We start from the raw sequence: 17,045 nt of genomic DNA on the forward strand, positions 1-17,045 counted from the left end.
ATTAAGACAGGCCGAAAGACAATGGCGCAAAGCCTATGACCCTACCCAAAGGAAGATATATAAAGCATGCTCTACTGAATACTCAGCTGCCATTAAAACAGCCAAAGCGGCATATATTGCCACAACAATCAAATCATCTCTTAGTCAATCTAAAGCTCTTTTTGCAGCAGTGAACTCGGTGGCCTCGACTGTAAAACGGACTTCTAAGGTCAACCCCACTCAGGAACTTTAAGGATCTATCTAAGTATTTTATCACAAAAATGAATACTATCTGTCAGAACATTGCTGGGTCACTTGCTACTTCCACGTCTACGGATAAACACGATCTCCCTGTTGAGAGCTCTGCTCATCTGTCAGGCTGGTCTGTTTTCCCTAAATTCTCAGAAGAATTTGTTATGAATGCTATCTCTAAAATTAAATCCTGTTCTCCTTCAGATGCTATCCCGCTTATGGTGATGAAACAGATTGCCCCAGCCCTTCTTATGGAAATTACGACAGCCATTAACAATTCTTGTCAATCTGGACTGGTCCCTCAAGAACTTAAGGCTGCTAGAGTGATCCCCATCTTAAAGAAACCCTCCCTTGACCCGGCTACCCTATCTAATTTCCGCCCTACTCCCTCCTCCCTTTTCTGTCTAAACTGTTCGAATCACTGGTGTGTCCCCTACTTTCTACTTTTCTTGAATCTTCTTGCCTGCTTGACTCTGGGTTCCGTCCAGGTAGGGGCACAGAGAGTGTTCTGGTCGCCATCCAGGACGACATGGCCAGGCTGGTGGACGCAGGTGGAGTGGGTGCTCTAATTCTGTTGCATCTATCTGCAACTTTCGACACTGTCGACCACCCATACTGCCGTCTCACCTTGGCCAGTTGGGAATATCTGGTCAGGTACTGGCCTGGTTTACCTCTTCCCTGGCGGATCGCACCCAGACTCTCTCTATGCCCCCTTTTTCCTCTGCCACCTTAACTGTGGAGTCCCGCAGGGCTCCTGCTTGTCACTGATTCTGTTTAACATCTATATTTGGGCCCTTGTGTGTCTCATTCGCTCGCTTGGTGTCAGGTGCTACTCGTACGCAGACGACACTCAGATCCTGATCCGTTTAGATCTTGATCATGCTGAGGTGTCATCGTGCCTGCGGCGGTGCCTGGCGGCCGTAGGAGAGTGGATGGACCATAATTGGCTCAAATTGAAGAACGACACGACGGAGGTTATGGTGGTAGGCTGCCCACCGAACTCCACACTCTGGGTGTCTTCCTTCTGGCCGCTTTCATTGGGTCCCCTTCCTACTCCGGTGGACAAGGTAAAAAACCTAGGGCTAGTCTTATATGCTTCTCTGTCTATGGAGAAGCAAGTGACTGTTGTGTGCCAAGCCGGTCACTTCCAATTGAAAACATTAAAAAAAGGTGCTCCTGATGATTCCTGCTCCCCTTTGCCCCCGGTGGTGGCAGGCATGGTGATCTTGCGGATAGACTACTGTAATTCCCTTTATCTGGCACATCCTAAGGGAATAATTTACCAGCTTCAAAGCTTTCAGAACCTAGCCGCTCGTGTGGCCACTGGCTCCTCTTATGGAGCCCATATAGCCCCAGTCCTAAGGTTCCCTGCATTGACTGCTGGTGACTCAACGAGTCAACTTCAAGGTACTGTGTATTGTCCATCGTGCCAAAGGGCAGAATATCTAAAGGTGAAATGCACGCCCTATACCCCTACTCGGTCACTGCGCTGCGCCTCCGCTGACATGCTGATAGTCCACAGATATAAACGTGTTCGGATTGGAGGGCGTGCCTTTTCGGTGGCAGCTGCAGGGCTGTGAAATAAACTCCCCCTGACCATCAAGAAAATCTCAAACCATCTAGCCTTTAGAAAGGCTGTTAAAACCTTTCTTTTTTAGACTACTGGCCTCTGACCTAGTTTTCCTCCCTTTAGCACCATGATGTCCTCGGGTGACCATGCGCTTTACAAATGTACCTAGCATAACATATGGGGCAGCCTTTTCAACATTCTGAGCACCGCCCCCATCAGGGTCTGCCACATCCTGTATCATCTTCCACAAGTCCAGTATCTCCGGTCTCTATTGCAATTGTTTGCCTTTATATGTAGCAGGTAAATTGTGGTCATGTGTTCTAATGTACCTCTATTGTGGGTGCCCTGCTATGGCCAGGAGCGGGGCATCCACTCTGGTGTCTATACCACCCACGGTTTGATATTTCTCGATTTTGCCCCTCTATAATAGCAATGCACTGTACATGTACTCTGAAGGCGTAACTCTTTTCATCTCAAAATTAGCACGCTCAAACCCCCCAACCTTTATAATTACATGCGGCCCACACTTTTGTCACCAAAGTCGCTACCGGTCCACTGTCCCCTCCTCCCCGTCGACCCTATCAACTTCCCCCCGTCCCCTATTTCCATACCCACACACACGCTGCCACACTACACGCTCTAGGAACACATTATCAACACTGGCCCACCTCTGGCCTCTGCCTCTTTTACAAAGAATCGTAATACACTAAAACAACAAACTAAAATAACCAGCTGAGGTAACAAACACTACTTCCACGGAGCCCACTAATTATATGGAACTCCTAATTATTCCTTTATCTCATTGTCACAAAGTAAATGGTGCCATCATCTTCCTTCACTCCGAAAGGTTCCCTACACTCCGAAAGGTTCCCTGTTCTGTCAAACAAAGGTAGGTCTGCATCTACTAAACATCCGTCCCGGTATAGTGTCTGCTGCAGAGAAGTTTTGTTTCCTGAACTTATATCATTGTTTCTTTTTATTGTTCAAGTATCTGCAACATTGATATTTGAACAAGTTATGTTTCTATGTTGGACCAGAAAAAATTTAAAAGATCAAAATACGTCAAGTACTTTTTGTAACATTGTGACATTGGTATAAGGACGCTGGACATAAATATTGTGAACACAATAAATAGTAATAGCTTGTAATATCGCTTAAATGTGAAAATGCCACAGGCCACTACAAGATGTCTGCCCTTCTAGATGGACGTGAGAGGTTAAAGATGGTGTTTAGAACATGTGACTAGTACGAAATAATCACATGTAATATAGACTATAAAAAGACTTCCCTAGAACAATGTTATACGTTCGGGAAACAAAACTTCTCTGCGGCAGACACTCTACCGGGACAGATGTTTAGTAGATGCAGACCTCGCTTTCTTTGACAGAAAGAAAAGCCTCCAGTAATTAAATGCATCTGAGATCCTAGGATTACGGGTCGGAGTAGGCTAACTGTATAGTAGTTGGGCCTGCTTTATCACCAGATGGAATTATTGATGCTGGAGTGTGCACTATCTAGCATATCTGTTCCAAGTTCAGTTTGTTGACTAAATAGAAAGAGGATAGTAACCCTTGGCATTTTTCCTTTCATAAAATCATGGGGCACTCAGAGCACAGCCTCTACTTTCCTCCCAACAGTGATTGCGTGAGAGGAAACGGAACAGTCACGCTAACGGGTCAGACGAACAAGCTTTCTTACTGGAATTATGAAAAGTAAGTTTAATCTTGCTGCCTGTGAAAATCTGGCAGAATAGAGAAGTAATTCTACCGCTAAGAAACAATTGAATAAAGAAATACATAACTGAATGGCCATCAAAGCGAGGATAAGTAAAACAATGTCCTTATCCATATGTCGGGAGTTTTTGTCTTTTCCCGCAAACCTTTTCTAACTAACCTAGTTTTTGCAAACTATCTTGTCTGGCTTGAGTGTGACCCGTGCTTGGTGTGTTTGTCACCCCTTCTCCTCTCACAGCTTAAAGAACAAAACCACTGTTTAAAAGGAAGTGTAACCTGTGTGCAACAAAACTGGGCCTTTTTTTAGATTTCCCTTAAGAATATCACGGAATCATTTAAGGTAACAATATGAGGAAAATGTACTATTTGTCTAAATATGGAACAACATTTCTTTTGAAGATCCAGGCAATTTATGGCCTACCAAATGAAATGGTGGTGGCAAAAACAGATTAAGTTTATTAATAATATAGAGGCTACAATAACCTCTGAAAACCTTAAAATGAATATAAAGGTTCAGATGTCCGTGTGTTATAGAAAAGTTTAGACTGGTGTTGCCATTGAGTGCATGTTATGGTAATATGTGCTGAAAAATAAATCACGCCATGAACCACAAAGTTGTGACATTTTGTTTTTACTGTTATTTGTAGTGCAATCAAACCTATACCCTAGGGGTATAGAAGACAAATGCAATAACACATGAAATAATTTTGTCCTGAAGAAGACCAGTCGAACAATCTGGAAAAAACTCTAGAGATATTTGTCTCATTAAAAAAATGTGGCCAAAACATGTCGACGATCTTGTAAGACTGGTATAAAAATGTCTTGTGTAGCTTGATGAAACAGGAATTGATGATGAGTTTTTGAGAAGGAAAGATGTATTTAACGGTGTTAGATTAAAACAACAGACAATGGCATTTTGTGGAAACTGTGGAAATAGAGAAAATTCACAACTTTTTCTGACTTTTTCTGTTTTTTTCTACCCCATTAAAAGGTTTTTTATCTTTTGATTGCCTTTTCTTAAACTGCGACCTTTTCTATAATTGTGATATTTGCTGTTTTTGTCAGATTTTTTATTATTGTTAATCAAACCCACACTTGTTTGTGTTGGTAAAAAATATAAAACATTATTTTATGTGAAAATAAAATGTAAATGTTTTGAATATATAAAATGGTTTCACTTATGCTTCATGGCGGAGAATTGTGGAAGAAAGTTGTTTGGCGAACCAGTTACCATAACATGGGCCGACAGAGGGGTATTCAGTTATTTTGTTTGTATGTATCAGTGAGGAAGGCGGTAAAGCAGTTGAGCAAGCTGCTTTAGAATATGATCCTGTGGTATAGGAAGTTTAGTCAGATGGTTTGGTAAATGGTTTTTAAAGTTGCAGAGAGGAGTCCGTCCTTTGTCAGTAATGTTTGGGAACCCACCCTGGAGGTGACGTGTTGCAGTCTCTGTGCTGTGACCTGATTAAATGGGCTCAGTCGGTTGTTTGTTGCGATGTGATGTTATTTTGGCGAGGCATGGCAGCATAGTGATTTGACAGTAGTATTCGGGGAGTTTGGGGTTCGGGATGTTTGTTTCTGAGTTATGTTTCGGCATCACATGTGCTGCTTTTCCAAAATGAACTAACAACACAAACATTTTTTTTCATTTTTTAAGAAAAGTTTACCTACCCATCCAGTGTAGTCCATCATCTCTACCTGTGGGTTAATAGATGTGATAATGTCTCAGAAACAAAAACAGTATATCTAGCCTTGATAGGAGGTTGGTGAGATTTTAGCAAATGTGCCACGTGTGACCCGTTTGTTTAGAAGACACTTTTTTTAAGCACACATGTTGCTTTTGAAATCTCCTGCATAAGCTCACACTTGCTAAATACATGTGTTAGGATGTTCAGTTAAGGTTAAATATGGTCAGTTAATGTGTACTGCCGGTGTGTCCAGGTGTCAAATTCAGAATCAGTTTTGAAAAGTGAGCTGACCAATAAGGTCTCACACTGAAATGTACAAGTTAAAAAAATTCAATCTCTATTTATGGAGGCTACATACATATAGGGGGACCCTCCATCTACACCACCAGTGGGTTCTGAGATGTACTAATGCTACCAGGAACACAAAAACTATGATTAGCCTTGACATGAGAATTATTGACATTTTGGCAAAATGCAATACATGACCCATTTGCCAAGTCACCTTTTTCAAAAAGTTACATTGGTTGCAAATCTCCTACATGAATTCACAGATGCTACATATATTAAATAATCCCTGATGGATTACCAGGTCAGGTATTGGCCCAGGGCACAGTTACAGGCCCGAGCAAATCCCATTCTTGGGTGTGTAAGAATCACATGTGATGGTCTCTGAAAGAATACACCCCCAATATTATTTTCTAAACAAAGTTGGGTTCAAATGAACGGGGGTCTCCTACACCATAAACAAAACGATACCTGTTGTGTGAAGCAGGGGAGCTAATAAGAGGGATTAGGATGAAGAAGAGGAAGCAGGATGAGGAAGTTTAACTTGAACAAAGAAGGGCGACTCTGATGAGGTAAGAGGAAGGGGAGAAGGACAAGGAAGGGAAATAAGGAATAGGAGAAGGGATTAGGATGAGGAAGGGAGCATGGGATGTGAATGGGGAAGAGGGACTAGTATGAAGGACTAGAGCGAGAGATTAGAAAAAGTAAGAGGGAAGAGGAAGACCAACTAGGACAAGGGTGAAAGAGTAGAATGGGGAAGAGTTACTAGAATGAGTAGGAGAGAGAGGAGAACAAGGAAGAAGAAGAGGTGGAAGAAACACTAGGGGGAGGAGAGGCTAGGAATAGGGACTGGAACAAGGAAGAGAACAGAGACTAGGAAGAGGAACAAGGGAAAGGTCTAGGGTGCAGGCCTTGGGCGAGGAGGAGGGATGAGGAAGAGGGACTAGGACAAGGAACTTGCAGTGGAAAAGGGATGAGAAGAGGGATTCGTGTAGGGAAGAGGGAATAGGAATGAGGGACTAGGTTGATGATGAAAAGAGGGATTCGTTTGAGAAAGAGAGATTTGAATGAGGGACTAGTATGTGGGATTTAGAAGAGGGACTAGGCTGAGGAAAAGGCACTGAAACAAGTAAGAGGGAATAGCACAAGGGACTGAAAGGAGGGACTAGTAGGAGAGACTAGAATAAGTAAGAGAAAGAGGAAGAATAACTACGATTATGGGCAAGGAAGGGGGACTATATTGAAGATGTGGGATGTGAAACAAAGACTGAAGAGGGGGAGGAATAGGACAATGGCTGGAACATATCAGAGGGATGAGGAAGAGGAAGAGTGAGTAGAAAGTGGGAGTAGAAAGTGGAATTATGAAGATGTACTAATATGAAGGATCAGGACAAAGGGCTAGTATGAGAAGGAGGGACTATGATACAGATGAGGAAGTGGGATTAGGAATTGGGATTATTTCTAGGAAGAGAAACTAGGACAAGGAAATAGAACTAGGAGACAAGAAGGGGGATGAGGATGGGGAAGAGGGACAAGACAGAGGAAGATGCATTAGAATGATGAAGCGAGAGAGGGCGATGAATTAGGGGGTACTAGGTTGAGGGATACAGAATAGAATGTGCGCCTATAATGAGGAAGGTAGAGGAGAATGAGGAAGAGGGAGTAGGAAGAAGAAAGAGCTACAACGGAAAAGGAAGTGGAAAAGCAACTACGTCAAGGGACTAGGTGGAGGAATTAGAATGGGAAAAAGGAACACAAATGAGCAAGAGTGACTAGGATAAGGCAGCTGGAAGAGGGACTAAGGAGAGGAAGACAGAATGGCCCTCATTACGACCCTGGCGGAAATTGACTGACCGGACCGCAACAGCGTAAATAGCGTTTCCGCCATAGCACGAAGGAGCAAAGTGCGGCCAATCACGACCCATCGGGCACGAGCATTACGCCATGGCGGAATCCGAAAGGCTGCGATGGCGGAAATGACCCCAAAACGGCCCTTACCGCCGCCGTACGCTGCACCAGGTGCAATACCGCCACCCATCTTAGCGGTCACCGTAATGAGCGGTCACCGTAACGAGCGTGCACCGCAAATTACGGCCACCGTAAATATACGGAAACGGAAGTAAAAGCATGTGGCCGGAACGGGAAACAGCACGCCGCACAACTATAAAATCCGAATCCCAACACAACCATAAAAAATCCGACCCTGACACACATCCCAACCCGTTAGCAACCCCAGTTAAAAAAATAAATATGGGAAAGGTAGCCAAGAAAGCGTGTGACCGCAAGCGGCAGGTACACTTCTCCCGAGAGGAACTGACCGTGCTCACCGAGACCCTACAGGAAAATTCCGCCGTCGTCTTCTCCAGTCAAATGACCAGGACGGCCCTTGCCAACAAGAAGGCCATATGGGTCCTGGTGGCACAGCGCGTAAGTGCGGTGGGGACAACACCCCGCACGCCACAGCAATGTCGCAAGCGGTGGGACGACCTGCGGATCCGCGTACGCAGCATACTTTCTGCGAACAGGAACATCGCCACAGCTACCGGGGGGGGTTCAGAGTCGCCCATCAAGTTGACCCCCTGGGAGGAAATCTGCGCCTCCACCATAGGAATGGAGAGCATAGAGGGAGTCGGAGGGATGGAGAAAGGAGTGCCGACATCCGGAGAATCAGGTAGGTTGGCCAAGAGAAACAATGCGAAATCCACAAACCACGAACATGTGCAGTACCATGTGACCCCATAGTGCAATACATACTTAGCCCTGACAGCGCCCTCTAAAAGTCAGAATGAACAAACAAATCAATCAAGAAGCCATAAACAACCCCTACATGTGCAGCATGCACCCCCTAACTGCAGGCAGCCAAATGAATGCATCCCCAATCCACACGAAAATGAGACCACCTCCAAGGCCCAGTCCCAAATCAGCCTCATGTACCACCCCAATGCATTTGATACGTTGCCATTCCAAATCCGACAGACCCATAACTAACGCTCGCCCCTCTTTACTCCACCACAGGGTCCGATACCAACGACGAGCTGCAGGACACCCCTACCAGCACGCCTGCAAAGAGGGCCAGGACCAACGTCCCAAGAGCCTCCACCTCAGGTGCAAGGATCAAGACACGGCAGCAGCAGGAATCAAGTGGCAGCACTCTGGAGGGGACTGCAACAGGCACCCCAGCAGCCAGCAAGTCCACAACCCCAGCACCACAGGTCCCCCCAAAGAACGTATCTGATGGCACTGCCTCTGGTGGTAGCAGCACCATAGGTGACACAGCTGTCATGCCAGCATGCTCCGACACGGAAAACAGTGCTGGCGACGTAGGTACCATCCATGACCTTTCCCAATCCCCCTGCATGTTCCATCCCCTACACCATGACGAAACCACGCAGGGGCACCCTGAAGACGACGACTGGCCAACCCCCACAAGTCCTGTGCCAAGGCAACATGTGTTGAGCAGCCCCCCTGTCACACCACCGCAAATGTCCATGGCCCAGCAGAGGCAACAGTCCCTCGACCTGCTGATCGAGCAACAGCAGGAAGCGTCCACGCTACTCAAGGACCATGCAAATGAATGCGGGGGTTCCAGGGCAGCCATGGAAACATCCACCGAGACACTCAGGGCACAAATAGAGAAAAGTAGTGAGAGCCTCAGGGGAGAAATGGAGAGAAGCACCGAGAGCCTGAGAGCACAAATGGAGAAAAGCACCGAGAGCCTGAGGGGGGAACTGCATGCGACGTCCAAAGACGTCTGTGCTGAACTTGCTGCTGTGCGCCGTGTGCTCTCGGAGCTCTCACAAACCCTCAGAGACATGCATGGACGCGAGCAGGCAGAGACCTCATCCGTGGCAAGTTCCGTCCAGGGCAGCCCCCAACGCAGATCTGGCAGGAACCTGCGCTCCACGGGCAGGGGTGCCCCTGATACCCGTAGAGGGGGCTTGCAATAGCGTCTACCCACGGACAGCATGCATATTTGGACACTGGTGTTGGGGGGGGAGGTAGTAGGGTGGAGGGGGTGTGTTGGGCTTCACTGGGTGGCGGGTCCATAGGGTGTATAAATCAAATCACATCAACAATACAGCACCTCATTATCATCCAATGACATGTGTGGACATTGATATTTGCGTACGAGGCCTTCATAGGCGTACAGTCCACAATGTGCCTGTACTACACACACACAGTGCCACAGGTCCCCTTTCCGTGTAATAGGCACCATGCGTGGTTGCTAGAAGCATGCATCTATGATGCTCTGTCGGATTGCACGTGCATCCTGTGCCTCATGGACTCCTTGAGGTGCCTCCACATCCCCACCCTCATCATCATCATCAACTTCAGGTGCATGCAGTACAGCGTCAGGGGGCATGGGCACATTCCTACGTATGCACATGTTGTGCAGCATGACACATGCCATGACCATCTTAGAAACCTTCTCATGGCTGTATATGAGTGCCCCGCCAGACCTGCTGAGGCTGCGGAAACGAGCCTTCAGTAGGCCGAATGCCTGTTCAATGACCACACGGGTACGTGAGTGGGCATGGTTGTAGTCCTCCTCATGCTCGTTCTGTGGGTTCCGGATTGGTGTAAGGAGCCATCTCTTCAGTGGATACCCGGCATCACCTGTATGAGACGAATAAAGGGTGTCAGTGGAATGATAGTGCTAAGTAGCCCCCCCCCCCCCTGCAAGGTCATTGACGCATCAAATGGGCCACGATGTCATGCATGGAATGAGACTCACCGAGTAGCCAGGATCTGTGCCCTGCGTGTCGCTCCATGTAGCGTGGTATTCTTGTGTTCCTCAGGACCATAGAATCATGGGTAGATCCTGGAAATCTGGCACAACAATGCGTAAATATCTTGTTGGAGTCACACACCATTTGCACATTGATTGAATGAAATTGTTTCCGGTTGCGGTACTGGACCTCCATGGCATGTGGGACAACCAATTCAACATGGGTGCAGTCGATGGCACCAATGCAACCCGGGATGCCGCCAAGTGCATGGAATCCCACTTTAGCGTTGGTAATCTCCTGGTACGTGCGTGGTAGTGTGATGTGGTCGTCGGCGTGCTTCAGGAGGGCATCGTGCACTTGGAAGAGTGTCCGTGAGAACAGTGGCTGTGAAATGCCATGCAACTGTCCCACTGTGTGCTGGTAGGTGCCTGTGGCCAGGAAGTGGAGTGCAGACACCACCTTCAGTAGGGGTGGGATGGCGGTTGGGCTATCTATCATGCTCACGAGGTCAGCATGTGTCATGTCCACAATGGCGATTATGGTGTCCCGGTCCAAACGGTAGAGGGTGTGGATCTGCTCAGCAGTGAGGTTGAACGGATCGGCTCGGAGGCGTGGGATTGCGGGCCGCCTGCGTGGTGGTAGTGGCAGTGCTTGTGGGCCTTGCTGACCCTGCCTTGCCCTCCTCCTCCTCCTCCTCCTCCTCCGTCTCCCCTGTGCGCCCGGTTGTTGTACCTGTTGTTGTTCGTCGTCTTCTTGTAGTTGTAGCACTTGCAGTGCTATCTGGTACCCCAGGCCCAACATCGCTAGTCCTGCCGGTAGCATTTTGGAGTGGGAGTGGTTGTGGGAGGGGTTTGGGTCTGCAATATATGTGCTGTCGGCCTGTATGGCCTCCACCTGTGCTGATTGAATGAATCTGTGGCAGATGCAATCCCTTCTGGTCGAGCACGGCCCGCACGTAAGGCTGCATTTGGCCGCATGGCATCTTGGGATTGGAATCATGTATCAAATCCCGATGGCAGTGTGATGTACTTTGACTGATTTTCATGCAATGCTCCCATTGTTACACATGCTATGATTGCAGCCGCTTACATACCTGTGAAGAGTCAGTGGTATGTAGGGCTCGATCGATGGCCGACCCTCATGCAGCACAGTAACGTACTTCACCGACGGGCGTGGCGTCCCATTTGTGATTGCAGCCAGTTAGCATCATGACACACAGCCGCACTACATTGATGTAATTGTGAATGCAAGCGTTCACAGAAGCCTTTTCGACGTAATGTTGCAAGTGAGGAATTCGAAGGCCAGCATTTTGGGTTTTGAAGTAGCGGCGAGGATACGCCCACAGGTCTGGCTGGAAATGTAACGTTCTATTGTAGAATGTCCTTGGGACATGGCCCATAACGAGCAGGCAATGAATGATATGAATTGAAGGGGATGCGCAATAGCGTAGTGGACGATGAGGCAGGACGTTCCCAAATCCATCTTGCTTCACAACACTACAGATCCGGCCAGGGGCACAGTGGTTTTTGCGGACTGCATTACGCACAGACGCGATGGAAGTTTCACATATTATGTGAGTGAATATTCATGCGTTTTCATTGCGGGATGAGGGAATGATGTGTGGATGCATGGACTGATGAATCCGTTTAGGGTCTGCCATGTACATGGGTTTTTTGGTTCACTCCCCTTCCCCTGCGTTATGTGATGCAAGGCTGCCATAGTGGGACATACGTCTCTCTGCCCTTGTCGGATCCTCCCTGTCTCGACGCGCCTTCATACACTTGTGTCTAGGCACGTTACTAATCCCATGTCATGGGTTCTATCTTGACGGACGCATGCACAGTAACCGACGTTGCCAATGGTGTATTTAGCTCGCTTGGTTTCGTTGTGATTCGATACTGGATTAGGGGTGTGTATATTCCTTTGGAGTGTGCTAGCATGCATATGGGTGTGGATTTGGTGTGTTGAATGAAGATTGTAATGCATCATGAGACCCGTAATGCAATCGGTTGATTTGTGTTTCTTTTGGGTGACAGGTATCTCCTGCCCTATTGCAGATGCCATCTCTACGCCACTCCTCCAGATGGTTTTTACTCTCGACTCCTGCAGCTTCGGGTGAATCAGTGGAGCACCATTTCGATCATATGGGACGATCGCCAATGGGCCACATGCCCTTACGCTGTACTGGTGGCTAGGTGCAACATTTCGGCCTTTCAGCTCGACTAGTGCCTGCCTCATGGGACGGACCTGCGGTTCTTGCCGCTTCCATGTTGCCTTTTGGAACGTTGATGTAAGCCCTGTGTGCCATGATGGTACAGGGCGTCACACAAGTGGAAGCCGGTCAATTATTGCAGATGCAGCCCTCGGTGATGATGGTTGTTTTGGTGGGATTTTGCAAATTGATGTGGGGCCTTTGTCATTTGGATGTGCATTTAAATTGTATTCCGATATTTGTCGTGTTGCGTTGTTCTTTGCAGGTGATGTGGCGATTTTCGCTTTGTGGCGGTATGTATTGCGTGATGATCTGCTTTGTGTTCCGCCTTCTGAGTTGAGTTGTGTGGTACAGTACTGGCCGCGTTTGCCTACGTAGCACAGTATGGTCACGGATAGAGGCTGCCATTGTGTCTGTTTACATGATGTGCTGTTCAGGGGCGGGGGATTGGCTTTTGGCCGACTGGTGCCTGTCAGCCAGGTCGATTGGTGGAATGATGGGTTGTTCAGAATGTGGCTGGTCACAGGTGACTGTGTTTGCGTGCGTTTGTTGGAGGGGGACTGGGGTCATGTCCATTGGAATAGCTTCTGTATTGATGCCATCTGTGCCCTGCAGCTCCCATCGGCCCCTCTTGGGATGAGCCTGGCTGCTCAGTCACTCTGCCAACTTGTGTGGTACATGCTTCTGCTGATGGTTGGTTTGTTTACTGGCATGAGTACAGGGCTGGTGCAATCCCCCTCAGGATGCTGTTGTGGATGTTGCCTTGCGCTGGTGGCAAGCGATGGGGGACTACTGTTGTTTTGTGTCATGTGTTCTTGATTTTCATTTTGATGTGTTGTACCTTCACATGCCTGTGCTGCGTCAGTACGGCTATGGTGACATGCCGTACATGGATGCCCACTCACGGGGCGCTTTGAGCCCCTGCATGCTTTTCTACGTTGGCATGCATGGGTGAATAGTGGATTTCACTGGTTGCATAGTGTGAGTACATTGCGCCTGCCAGGAGTTGTGCAATGAGGCCAGGGAGTGGAGTACAGGCACTCAGTGGGCCATTTACGGTTGGTTCGCGTTGCCGTATTTCTCGCCATGGCGGAATGGTACTTTACGACGTGCTTGATGGCGTTCAGTACATGTCCGCTAGGGTCAGAATTCGCGTACCGTTGCGCCATGGCGGTGATTCCGGTTTTGCAAGGCGCGCGTGCGCGTACTTGGTGCAGTTAGCGTTGCCGTTCACTGCGGTGTCGCTAATGGCATCGTACTTTACGGTGACGGGTCATGATCGCAACGAGCGGTGTTCGATGGCGGTATTGCATTTCCGCCATCATTTTTCCATTTCCGCAAGGGTCGTAATGAGGCCCAATGAGATGGGCAAGATGGAGAAGGACAAGGAACAGGAGGTAGGATGAGGAAGAGGAACAAGAGATGAAAAAGAATGAAGAATGAATAAGGAAGAGGAAGTGGAAGTTATACTAGGTCAAGTAACATGGATGAGGAACTAGGAAGAGGAACAGTATTCAGAAGATAGATAGGGGATTAGAAAGAAGGATGAAGAAGAGGGACCAGGGCAAGGCTGAGGGGCTAAAACAATGAAGAGCAATGAGGAAGATGACTAGGTTGAGGCACAGGGAAGAATAATGAGGGATTAAGATGATGGTGAAGGGAAAGAGCATCTAAGACAAGTAAGAGGAAGAGTAACCAGAATAGGAAAAGGGGACAAAAATGATAAAGATGGATTATGACATGGCTCTAGGAAAAGGGACTAGGATGAGGAAGCAAGACTGTGATGAAGAGGAGACAATAAAGATTGACTAGGATGATAAAGCGGGAATAGGACAATGGACTAGGATGAGGATGAGGGATTAGGATAAGTAACAAGGAAGAACAAAGAAGTGGGACTTGGATGAGGGACTAGGAACAGGAGCAAGGGTGAGAAATAGGAAGAATGACTAGAATGAGGAGCAAGGATGAGTAAGAGGAGGAGGGGCGAGGAAGAGCAAAGTGACTTGGACAATGAAGATTAAGAAGGATTAGGATGAGGAAATTGGACTAGACAGAGGCACTAGTTTGAGGAAGTGGTACCAGTAAGAGGAAGAGTGACTAACAAGACGAACTTGGATGAGGAAGAGAAAGGGAAACTAAGAAGATGAAAACAGAGTAGGATGAAGGAGAGGGAATAGGTTGAACGGCTAGGAAGGGGAACTAGGAAGAAAGACTAGAATGTTGAGAGGGACTTCAATGAAGAAGAGGAAGAGGGACGAAGAAGAGAGACAGTGACTAGGACTAGTAAAAGTAGGAGGGAGTAGGGCGAAAAAATGAATGTGGGAAGAGTAAGAGAAACCAGCAGTGGGAAAAGGAAGAGGGCATACAATGAAGAAGTGGAAGAGGTATTGAATTGGGAATTGGGGTGAGGAATTGGGACTTGGATGAGGGACTAGGAAATTGGACGATGAAGATAAAGTGTGATGTTGAAGAAGGACTTGAAAGAGGGATGAGGAAGAGGAGAGAGTAAAAGGGACTAGGTCCATGTCTCAGACTCGATTAAGTTAAGGGCTCTGCTGTTTTCTTCTATTTACTCTTTGTCTGTGCTGAGACATACCTTTAGAAGGAACAATGGTGAGTGACAGGACAGAAAAATAATGATCTGTGATGCATCTAATGCATGCCAAGAGCATTGCCCGGTGGAATGCCAACTACATATTTTGCTTCTTAAGTTTTCACTTCTCTGTACTCTCTCTCTGGCACAAGGTGGAGCTTAAGCATCACCATATGTGCTAACACCAATAACAAGAAAGCACATTGATATTATGGACCACGATTTTCTTCTCATGCTGACTCTGACCCACTAAATACTTAGCGTCAAATGCCTCTCCCTCCAACCCTTTATCAAATCTTATTAATGTCTTGTTTTTTCTTGATACAGATAGGAGGGAGAAGCCACAATGGAGAAATGGAACGGAAGTGTGGTGACTGAGTTCATTCTGTTGGGACTTTCGGACAAGCCACAGGTGAAGGTAGCTCTCTTTGCGATATTCCTGGTGATATACCTGGTCACTATCAGTGAAAACCTCCTCCTGATCACTGTATGCGTCCACGAGCCTCGTCTTCATTCTCCTATGTACTTCTTCCTCGTCAACCTTTCTGTGCTGGATATTCTGTATGCATCTGTTTTCCTCCCAAACATGTTGGTGCACCTCTTGATGGACAGGTGGATCATCAGCTTCTCTGGATGCGCAGTTCAGATCTTCACTTACTTGCTCCTGGCGATAACAGAGAATTTCCTCCTGTCAATCATTGCATTTGATCGCTATGTCGCCATTTGCTTCCCGTTGCATTATTCAAACTTAATGAATGCATCAACGTGCATCAAAATGGTGTCCACCTCTTGGTTGGCTGCCCTGCTGCTGCCCCTCCCACTGGTAGTTATGGCACTGCAATTGCCCTTATGTGGTCACAATGTCATTAACCATTTCTTTTGTGAAGCTACGACTCTTGTCAAATTGGCATGTGTGGACACCTTCGCCATAGAATTGATGATTATCTTATCTGCAATATTTGCGCTTCTGTTGCCCGTGATCGCCATTCTCATCTCCTACGTCTACATCCTTTCAGCTATCCTGAGAATCCGCTCCGCTGAGGGCAGATCCAAAGCCTTCTCCACTTGTGCCTCCCACCTGATCAATGTCTCCGTAATTTATGGGACTGCGATCTTCATTTATATGAAACCGGTGACAAAACACTCAGAAAATCAGGAGAAAATGGTTGCTGTGTTTTACACGGTGGGGCCCCCATTGTGGAACCCCATTATCTACAGTCTGAGAAACAAGGAGATGACGATCGGTCTTCAGAACCTCATGAAGAGGAGATTAGTTCATTAGTCAATAATAACGCAATGCACAGAATCACCCCACACAACAACACAATGCTCAGAATGAGGTGTGGGCCAGTTGCAGTGTGTAGCCCAAATCATATGGGTTGTGAAGAATGTTACTGCTACCGAGCAAAAGAGTTCATGACATGAGCCAACTCCACTCAGCGACGGTGTGTGTTGGGCCGGGACAACCATGATGCAGTTGTGCATATTTGTAGTGGGATATAATAATGACGGGATATAATGAATAATCTATGTAAATATGTGATATGTTAAGCACTTTGCAAAAACGCACTATATAAATAGCGAATTATTATAATAATTATTATAATGAGCATTCCAACCCGGAAACCAAGTTGAAGACACACAGGCCTCATCATGAGTTGGGCGTTAAGCCCTAAAAGTGGCTGCCAATACCACTCAAGCCGGTGCAAATTCCGCCGACTGTAAAACAGCCAGCGCTATTACAGCCCGCACTATTTCCGCCACCGCTAATAGCACCAGGGACGCGGCCGGTAGCGTATTAGCACCAATGTTTTGGCGGTGTGCCTTGCTACAGCGCAGTTTCCGCCGGGTGGCTATTGGAGTTACCGCCAGAGTGGGGCGCATGTTCAAGCCAAGTTGTGATTGGCTATCACGCCGCACAACCTGGCAGGAAACGCTAATTCCGCTTGCACAGAGAGGCGGCCGAACTATTGATGAGGCCTAAGAGTCTCTAGTATTAAAAA

The 17,045-nt window shown here is 47.3% G+C and overlaps 1 protein-coding gene across 1 annotated transcript; it reads left to right on the forward strand.

The window, feature by feature from the left end:
* Positions 1 to 15,388: 15,388 nt before the first annotated feature.
* On the forward strand, positions 15,389 to 16,324 carry LOC138452743 (olfactory receptor 2B6-like). Its single transcript, XM_069605092.1, has one exon. It carries the CDS (start codon positions 15,389 to 15,391, stop codon positions 16,322 to 16,324), a length of 936 nt encoding a protein of 311 aa, XP_069461193.1.
* The last annotated feature ends 721 nt before the right edge of the window (positions 16,325 to 17,045 follow it).

Source organism: Ambystoma mexicanum, chromosome 4p, assembly GCF_040938575.1.
Source record: "Ambystoma mexicanum isolate Mex_15411 chromosome 4p, UKY_AmexF1_1, whole genome shotgun sequence".
Lineage (NCBI taxonomy): Eukaryota > Metazoa > Chordata > Amphibia > Caudata > Ambystomatidae > Ambystoma > Ambystoma mexicanum.